Source organism: Brassica napus, chromosome C4 (assembly GCF_020379485.1).
Source record: "Brassica napus cultivar Da-Ae chromosome C4, Da-Ae, whole genome shotgun sequence".
Lineage (NCBI taxonomy): Eukaryota > Viridiplantae > Streptophyta > Magnoliopsida > Brassicales > Brassicaceae > Brassica > Brassica napus.
The window spans coordinates 62912724-62921096 of NC_063447.1; the positions used below are offsets into that span (position 1 = coordinate 62912724).

Sequence of the window (8373 nt, forward strand, 5' to 3'; positions counted from 1 at the left end):
TCTGCTCTGCTGATACACTTGCCTTCTTTGCAATGTATGCCTCTTTACTTGGCAATTGTAATTGTGGTCGTTATTTGTGGTTTTCTTCATTTTTTTTTTTTGGTTTGTGCCTCTCTCTTATTACAGCTTGGATGGCTGGAAAGAACCGAGTAGAGGATGGGAATGGGAATGGGATTAGAGACTTCTGAAGATTCTATGTCTTCTCTTCCTTGGAATGAATGAATGATTCTCCATTCAGCTTCTATGTTCAGCATATCGAATACTCAAAGGTACGTGACATGATGAATGTGAACATTGCTCTACAAGGGCATGGAATACTCTTGTAAATCATAGACTTCTGAGATGAACTTCTTTTTTCTTCTGAAATATACAAGTGCCAGTACATATACATTTTCTTATCAAGAGTGATGAAGCTGGTATATTGAAAGAAAAATAAAAATAGAATTGGGTAATATATTTGGTTCTAGGCTAAGATATTCCACATCTTCTTCCCCATGTCATGTAACCTCTAGTGTGATCTCGCTCTTTCTCTCTGATTCCTGTCTTGATGAGCCAGGGGGGATTGTTCTTGCGTTTGTTGTTGCTTGAAATGATTAGTGATATAACGTTGATCCCTTCTTGATCAGTTTGTTCCTCTTACTCCCTTTCATCTCTCTTTCTCACGCAATATCCCTAGCCCAGCCACCACAAATCTAAACAGCCGTTGGCAAATGACCGGAGGAGCTGATGCTGTCGAAAAGGGTTTTCTTTCCTTTGTGTTAAAAAGGTACGTGTAGTAGTAGTATATGAAGGCCATCGGGTAAGCTGGATTATTCATATAATAATTTAGTGGGAATTCATCAATCCTTGCAAGTTGGGTTCGCACGAGCGATGGTGGAAGATCTGAGCTTCATCTTCGCCTTCCTTATGTACTCGGAGAAATGATCTGATGACCTTCCACTGCTACCCTCTCTCGAGACACTAGCGGTAGGGACATGGCACTGACGACGATGATCACGTGCCTCTGCTTCACTTGTCTTCGACGCATCGTTCCTCATCATGTCACCCGGATTCGTCACTGCCCTGATCTTCAGTTTGGCTTTCTTTATATAATCAGTGAACCTCTCGTCCGTTTTCAGCTTCGTCTCCACTCGAGTGATCAGCGGCTCCATCTTTGAAATGGGTTTGGCTGCCTGAGTCGACGTCTCAGAGAACTTGACGCGGACAGGCTCCGCTTGGTGGTGGTTCGGTGAAGGTTTGGTGGAGAGGCGGCGAACAGTTCGAACAGGACTCGTCATTGCTCCGAAAATCTTCTCACACACTCTGCTTTCTTTCTTCGTCTCCTGGTTCTTGCTGCTACTCTCCGAGTTCTTTGCCATCGATATCAATTGATTATGCTAAGAGCTTAGGAAGTAAAGGAGCTAATTAGAGAGTGATCTGTGCAGAGAAGATCAACGAGGTTTTTTTTTTCCAAAAATTCGTGATTAAAAAAAGAAGGTACAGTATTAGCTTTGTTGATAATATCAGTATAACGTGTTTCAAAAGGGAAACACCATGCAAAGAGAGAAGAAAACAAAGGAGAAATTTCTTGGGTTGGGAGATTCTCGTTGTTGAAAAGAGGAAAGGTGGAAACTTTAACAAGCTTTTTTTGACTGATGTCCCAAAGGGATCGCATTCTGATTCCTGTTTTCTTTCTTTCTTCTGTATTTGTTTTGTTTTGTTTTGTATAATTTTAGTGTATAAAACGAGAATCAGCACTCAGTAAGAGATCATAGTATATAGGAACCGTAATCTCTTCCATGTACGCGCGCTAAAGATTAATATACAGAAGATTCTCAAAATTAATTAGGTCACTCTCCATCAGCTTTTGCTAACTTATTTCGATTCACGGATATGCTGCGATTAGCACGAATTGTTTTCAATGGTTTTAATAAAATATTCCACTACTTCAACTAATATTCATCAAACTCTATATTAATCACATGTTTTCAATAGGAAATGTATATATTTTATCTTTGGATTATTATTATTTATTAACTTTATACTGTCTAATCACTGGTTCTTGCGGAATACCACAGAAGGAAGGAACATACAAAATTACGTACAAGCATTTTTGTTGTTGCTGTTGTTCAATATGATTCTATTATTAGGCATATTCATAACCAACAATAGGCTGTAGGCATGGCAATCGCCTAGACAAATATTCTGGATACTTTTGAATTGATTGTGTGGATTCATTCAAGAGAAAAGAAGCAGACATGCGTCTGTTTTTTCTAGCTCAGTGGTGCGGGTAGTTGACCATCTGTGGAAACTGCGTCTTTCTTAACTGGAAAGTTGGTGGAGGTGACTGGTACATACCACCAGAAGTGTATGTGTAAGGTGGTTGGTTTGCCCCAAAACAGGGAGGAGGGTATGGTATGGGTGTCGCGAAGCCAGGCGTTGGTTGAGGAGGAGGATACACCATTGGAGGCGCAACAGTGTTGATGAAGGGCGTTGCGCTGCCGTTTTCATCCCCTGCTATTCCATAAGGCTCAAACTTTTCCTTAGTCCCGAAACACCTCAGAAGAAAACACTTTGATGTCCTCTTCCCCATCCTCTTGGTCTGGTTAAGCTGAGGGGTTCTAGGAGCGGGGGCAGAGACTTCACCAGGAAGAGAGACAAGCTCTGCGTTTTTGTCCCATTTGGCAAGCTTGCGAAGCAGCTTATCTGGGTTGGGGTCACCTGAGACTCTTAGGAGCCCTTGTTCTGCGTTATACTCAACTGCACTCACCCCTGTTTCCATTCCAAAACAATATATTAGCTTCAAATAAAACAAAAAGAGAGCATATTTTCAATGGCTTTAACAAGATCATCACCAGAAACACTGAGTAACTTTCTCTTTGCATTTGTCTGGCAACCTTTGCAGCACTTGATTCCAACTCTCAGAACGCAACTCTGCAGTTATCACACGGAAATACTCGTCAGCAAACTCTTAAAGGAAAGTAGATGCAATAACCTGGTTCGAGAGAGAGAGAGAGAGAGAGTACTCTGGCAGGTTGAGTTGTGTTTGCCATTTAAAAAAGCACCTTAACAACTCCAACGGAGAAGAAAGCCAATGATATAGAGTATGATGATATCTGGGGTTTCCATAGTTTTATTGATATGGCACCTCGCAGAAACAGAAACCAATCAAATGTGAGTTATTTGTTATTTTTTTTTTTAATCATAGTTGAAGATTACAAACTTGTATCTTGGTAATCACAACTCAAAAGTAACCTGTAAAATCAAAGCAATAATGGAGGATTTGGACTTTCCTGTAAAGGAAGATACATATTTGTTTTGGGTTTAATTTTGGACACAAACCATCAAGAGATGATGTTCGTATCTGCAGATTTCCATACTGGAAATGGATCTCCAAGACTTTGCTTGCAGAGTGAAGAAACGTCTGCAACTAGTAAAAGGTACTGTTTTGTTTCCAGTTATGGACCTAATAATTTGAAGTGGGATGAACCAACATGAGTCCATAGTCCCGGCCAAGGCCAGGGTTTGATTTTTTTTGTCTCCGGCACAGCAGAACCTCGGTGCTTATCAAAGCCGTCCAACAAATGAGGCAAGGCCTACAAGAAGGACCCAACTAAGGCTAAGACCTAATTCTAGTGGGTTTATAAGTTCCAAAGAGTAATTAAGGTTGTTATTTTTATATTTAGTGGTGAGATATTGCAATATAAAGAAACATTGCTGCCTCCTCTTACGTTTCATCTTCACATCATCAGCGAATCGCTTTTGATTTCAGTCTCATTAGCACAAACGACAAGGTCAGATAAATCCTTTTCTTCTTTGAAGTAGTAAAATAGAATAAACAACTCACATATAAATCTGGTACACCATGCAACCGAATAAAATAGTAAACGTGAAAATCAAATTCTCAAATACATAACTCTCAGAACTGATTAAGAAGAGAGTAGGTCCAAACTACAAATATAGCATACATGAACAAATGTGGTGGCACACGGTCGACGCTCCCAGAGGATGAGCCAGCTCCAGTGGAAGGAATAGTCTTGGAACCACCTCTGGCTCCGACTACGACTCCTGCACGTGGATCAGTAAGTCCCGTTAAGAGAGAATATATATAATCCATCTAGCGTTGCTTTGTTTTGGTTATTAAAGAAGTTTGTACCTGAACGAGCACCTGGTGATGAGGTTGGGGTTAGTGCCACGCCAGGGTTCTTGTCCGCCGGTGACTCCACCGGTGAAAGTGCGCCAAGAGGTGTTGTCGGCCCAGTGGCCACTAATTCATAAAAACACTTTGTTGTGAGTGACACTATATCTTAACACGTAATATAGATATGTATATATATATAAGGGTTTAATATTTAGTTAGGTTACCATTGCATTGTGAGAGACGAGGCGCCTGAATGTTGCAGGCGTTTGGGAGCTGCAAGGCCTGTGTGCGATTAATGTTAAGGCCGATGTTACGGATCGGACTGTTGACGGCAGAGCAGATGCACTGCGGCGAAGATTTGATGACAGAGTCGAGCTGAGAGCAGCAAGTCTGTGAGGGAGTGGTTGAGTTTCCGGTGATATAGCCTAGGCACGGAGAAAGGGTGGTCAGTGTGCTCAGGCATGACCCGCTCGGCTGTGCTTTTGATACGCCCAGTAGAGCCCCCACGAGGGCTACAAATGTGATCGCGTAGATACTTGTATACCCCATAGTTTGAGTTATTATTGCTCTTCGCTTTGGTTTAATTATAGGACGAAATGGTGAAAATGTCAAAGAGACTGGTATTGTCGGATGACCTACTTTACATTGTTTATGGTTTTTTCATAACCAATATCTTCTAGATATACCTAAGAACCAATTTTATGATCGGGAGCTAATACTTAAGTAACAAAATTAATAGGAGCATACCAAACTCACCTACTAGCTCTTGGTTAATTAATTAATAATATTTTGTTTTAAGGAAATTGTGTGTGTTTCAAAGAAAAAAGAGAAGAGAAAATTGTGTGTTGATAAAGAGATTGAGAGAGATGATTATAGATTAGCTGGAAGTTGTTGAACTCCAATGCACCCACTTAAATTTGTATATATATATAGGATTATGAGCCATATTCACCTGAGAATTAACCAAGCCAAAAATGGAAGGCATAACATTGATAATAGTGATAATGTCAAGCTTAATATTGGGAGGGAAAGGTCAGCAGATAATTAGCACGCCATGCACCTCCTCCATGATCTCTACCTTCACTCCATGTCTCAACTTCATAACCGGGAGCAGCGGCGGCTCCGTCACTCCCACCGCCGGCTGCTGCGACTCCTTAAAGTCGTTGAGCAGTACCGGCATGAACTGTGCTTGCCTCATTCTCACTGCTAATGTCCCGCTGCCTACTGGCTTCATCAATCGGACTCTCTCGCTTGCTCTCCCTCGTGCCTGCAAAATGACCGGTGTACCTGTTCAGTGTCAAGGTTTTAGCTTTACTCTATTTATTTATTAACTTATCATTATTAACCCTAATGATTAATGGCTCATTTTGCTTAATTTGCAGCGGCGGGAACACCTCTGCCAGCGCCAGGTTTTGTTTAATTATTATGAAAAACGCTCATTACTATCGAATTGTACATTTAAAGATTCAATTGATTTCAGCCATTATTCATTTAACTAATGTATTGGGCAGGTCCAGTGCCATTTTTGCTGGCCCCACCACCGCCTATGTCTGCTTTTAGCCCCGGATGTGAGTAATTAATTAACCACGATCACGTTATATTATGCATTTTGAGTCAACGTTAAGAATTTGAGTTTGATTTTGGACAACTGTGATTAGCATCTAAGGCGGCGGCGACAGCTCCTGGGCTGGCACCGGATGCTCCCTTGGATGGACCGATGGGCCCCACAGCCACACCAGGAATTCGACCGGTGGTTCAGCCCTTGCAACCCACTAGCCTCGCTCAATATTCTACCTCTCCTTTTCATCCCTTGCTTTTCTTTCTCTTCACTCTTCTCACCTTGTTGAATTTGTGAGCTATACCGCGCGTCTCCATATTCAAATTGTTACCCTTGTGTATGTGTTGTCAGGTACTTTCCTTTTGGATTCATCGTTACAGATATGATTTACTTACTATTTCATCTCAAATGATAAGCTTCTTTGTCTTTTTGTTCGGTAAATATAAACCGTTGTCTGGCTCCGACCAAATCAACACGCGTATGTTTCTATTTTAAATGCCAAATAACGATTATCCATCCAACTAGCCGGGGTTGGATTATTCGCAAGATTCAGCTCTCTTTTTTCGTGTTAAGATATTGTCGTAGGTATCCAAGTATCAATGACTCTATATATCCATAACAACTTCGGAAATTAAAGAATACTTTTCAAAAAAAATGAAACAACCACCTACTGGAAGAGATTTTTTTTCTATATACACCAAACTGAAAAACTTGTCCGTATAAGAAAGGAAAATTGGATTTGCAACATAAAAGCTACGATTTTCATTAATTACAAAATGAACTGATATTTTTATTTGAGAAAAAGACAAAAATAGCACTAAATCAAGTTTATGTTCTCAAACTAGCACTCAAGGTCAAAAGTCACAAAAATAGCACTTAATGTTTTATCAAAAGTCACAAACTTATGGTTTAGAGTTAAAGGGTGGGGTTTAGGATTTAGGGTTTAGGGTTTAGGGTTTAGAGTTTAGGGTTCATGGTTTAGATTTTAGGGTTTAGGGTTTAGGGTTTAGGGTTTAGAGTTTAGGGTTTAAGGTTTATGGTTTAGAGTTTAGGGTTTAGAGTTTAGGGTTTAGGGTTTAGGGTTTAGAGTTGAGAAATGAGGTTTTGGGGATAAGATTTCAAATTTTGAAAAATAAAAAAATTAAAATTTTCAAAGGATAAACTTAAAAAGGTGCTATTTTGATCATTTTAGTTTTTGAGTGTTATTTTTGTGATATAAACTTAGAATGATGCTATTTTGATCATCCCGTTTGCTGTTTCAAGCCTTTTCTAGAGCTTTCTTGATGTCTTTCTGTTTATTACACACAAACACATGAAACCGGAGCACAAGTCAGGACAATTACAATTTATAGCATAAGACAATTTATTTTGATACGTAAAGAATGCATACCTCGATGGACAGAGGTGTAACCATCGTGCCATAACGATCAATCACTATGCCATCTTTGCTGACCAAGAATTTGGTGAAGTTCCACTTAATTCTTGACCCCAAAAAAGTGGGTTTACTTGCCTTAAGGAACTTCTAGAGTGGTGCCGCGTTTTGGCCGTTTACGCGTACATAATCTCATAATAACACACACTTGGTCCATCATATATATATATATTACTAACAATAATCAATCAGGTGCAGATGGTAACTGTTGAAGCACATATGGATTTCTGGTTACACTTGTTCCAAAAATACCACAAACAAGTCATAGCTACCTACCTAACATAATGAGATGGATATTAGCTGAGGTGCTATATAATTAGGTATAAATTCCAAGCGTCATGTAACCACTAGAAAGAGAAGACCTACCTTTTGGAAAACAGGGTATTCGGCCTGAAACCGTGTACAAGCAAAATCATGAGCTTCTTGACTCGTGCCGGGCTCCTGGTAAAGAAACTGGTTACAAGGGAATGCCAAGATCTCAAACCCTGAAATACATAATCAATGGAAATAATATTATATACAAAAATATAAATGCATGAATAAGATTGCAACTGCTAACAAAACTAAGTTAATAAAAAAGACATTGGTCCTTGTATTTCCGGTAAAGTTCGGTGAGCTGGGTATAATTGGATTCGGTGAACCCGCTGTTTGCACACAATCCAAATGATAAACAATCAATCAGTAATGAATTAAAGAAAGAAAACGTTGTAAGGGAAAAAAACGAGACAAACCATTTGGAAGCGACATTGACAAGGAGGAGGACTTTCCCTTGGTATATGCTCAAATTCACGTCCTTGCCGGAGCTATCCTGTGATTCCCCATGAAACAATAATTAAATAAAAACCATAGATACGATTCAAGCGAAACACAGTAGTTTTTTTACCTTGACGGTGAATTCATGGACGGATCTCTCGGGAACCGAAACAGAAGTACCCATCTCTTTTATTAGAAATAATCGAAGCCTCTATACACATTATTATTGTTCACGTAAAAGAAAAGCCCTATCAATTCCACTCATACGTAGCACCAGAAAGACATAAAACAGGCGTCAGTGTAACAACTATTTAATTTGAATATTATTGTGAGATAATGAATATACATTATAGACTCCAAGGTGCTAAACTTTATTCAGTCTCTACAACTGTCTCTCTCCTTTTTACCATCTTTTCACTCTCTGCTTAATTTGCATGAGGAAGAAACAACATATGTACAATTCACTTATTCTTTTCCTCTCGACAACCCTTTACTTCCACTACTATCCAT

At 39.6% G+C, this 8373-nt stretch overlaps 5 protein-coding genes across 5 annotated transcripts; 1 reads left to right on the plus strand and 4 right to left on the minus strand.

Moving 5' to 3' along the window:
- Positions 1-335: 335 nt before the first annotated feature.
- On the minus strand, positions 336-1561 carry LOC106392307. Its single transcript, XM_013833121.3, has one exon. The coding sequence runs from the start codon at positions 1356-1358 to the stop codon at positions 840-842; it is 519 nt and encodes a 172-aa protein (XP_013688575.1). The 5' UTR covers positions 1359-1561; the 3' UTR covers positions 336-839.
- Positions 1562-1575: 14 nt separating this feature from the next.
- LOC106395937 (heavy metal-associated isoprenylated plant protein 42-like) lies at positions 1576-3032 on the minus strand. Its single transcript, XM_013836247.3, has 3 exons — positions 3006-3032; positions 2835-2913; positions 1576-2751 (listed from the first exon to the last, which is right to left on the minus strand). Exons 1-3 carry the CDS (start codon positions 3030-3032, stop codon positions 2258-2260), a joined length of 600 nt encoding a protein of 199 aa, XP_013691701.1. The 3' UTR covers positions 1576-2257.
- A 759-nt stretch (positions 3033-3791) lies between these two features.
- Positions 3792-4732, minus strand: LOC106395938 (non-specific lipid transfer protein GPI-anchored 15). The gene is made up of 3 exons (XM_013836248.3): positions 4345-4732; positions 4136-4246; positions 3792-4047 (listed from the first exon to the last, which is right to left on the minus strand). The coding sequence occupies exons 1-3, from the start codon at positions 4667-4669 to the stop codon at positions 3899-3901; spliced, it is 585 nt and encodes a 194-aa protein (XP_013691702.1). The 5' UTR covers positions 4670-4732; the 3' UTR covers positions 3792-3898.
- A 278-nt stretch (positions 4733-5010) lies between these two features.
- On the plus strand, positions 5011-6151 carry LOC106395069 (non-specific lipid transfer protein GPI-anchored 16-like). The gene is made up of 4 exons (XM_013835600.3): positions 5011-5422; positions 5503-5529; positions 5632-5688; positions 5779-6151. The coding sequence occupies exons 1-4, from the start codon at positions 5095-5097 to the stop codon at positions 5973-5975; spliced, it is 609 nt and encodes a 202-aa protein (XP_013691054.1). The 5' UTR covers positions 5011-5094; the 3' UTR covers positions 5976-6151.
- Positions 6152-6814: 663 nt separating this feature from the next.
- LOC106395515 (probable glutathione peroxidase 4) lies at positions 6815-8047 on the minus strand. Its single transcript, XM_048756105.1, has 4 exons — positions 7994-8047; positions 7842-7933; positions 7693-7754; positions 6815-7595 (listed from the first exon to the last, which is right to left on the minus strand). Exons 1-4 carry the CDS (start codon positions 8045-8047, stop codon positions 7447-7449), a joined length of 357 nt encoding a protein of 118 aa, XP_048612062.1. The 3' UTR covers positions 6815-7446.
- Between the last annotated feature and the right edge of the window lie 326 nt (positions 8048-8373).

Coding starts and splice junctions, on each gene's coding strand:
- LOC106395937 (XM_013836247.3), bottom strand. CDS start 3,032: ATGGCAAACACAACTCAACCTGCCAGA. Junction 2,914..3,005: donor ACACAACTCAACCTGCCAGA/GTACTCTCTCTC, acceptor TGATAACTGCAG/AGTTGCGTTCTGAGAGTTGG. Junction 2,752..2,834: donor AAAGTTACTCAGTGTTTCTG/GTGATGATCTTG, acceptor GAATGGAAACAG/GGGTGAGTGCAGTTGAGTAT.
- LOC106395515 (XM_048756105.1), bottom strand. CDS start 8,047: ATGGGTACTTCTGTTTCGGTTCCCGAGAGATCCGTCCATGAATTCACC. Junction 7,934..7,993: donor TCCATGAATTCACCGTCAAG/GTAAAAAAACTA, acceptor TAATTATTGTTT/CATGGGGAATCACAGGATAG. Junction 7,596..7,692: donor CCGGAAATACAAGGACCAAT/GTCTTTTTTATT, acceptor TATGTATTTCAG/GGTTTGAGATCTTGGCATTC.
- LOC106395938 (XM_013836248.3), bottom strand. CDS start 4,669: ATGGGGTATACAAGTATCTACGCGATCACATTTGTAGCCCTCGTGGGG. Junction 4,247..4,344: donor TCGTCTCTCACAATGCAATG/GTAACCTAACTA, acceptor TTTATGAATTAG/TGGCCACTGGGCCGACAACA. Junction 4,048..4,135: donor ATCACCAGGTGCTCGTTCAG/GTACAAACTTCT, acceptor ATCCACGTGCAG/GAGTCGTAGTCGGAGCCAGA.
- LOC106392307 (XM_013833121.3), bottom strand. CDS start 1,358: ATGGCAAAGAACTCGGAGAGTAGCAGCAAGAACCAGGAGACGAAGAAA.
- LOC106395069 (XM_013835600.3), top strand. CDS start 5,095: ATGGAAGGCATAACATTGATAATAGTGATAATGTCAAGCTTAATATTG. Junction 5,423..5,502: donor TGTACCTGTTCAGTGTCAAG/GTTTTAGCTTTA, acceptor CTTAATTTGCAG/CGGCGGGAACACCTCTGCCA. Junction 5,530..5,631: donor AACACCTCTGCCAGCGCCAG/GTTTTGTTTAAT, acceptor TGTATTGGGCAG/GTCCAGTGCCATTTTTGCTG.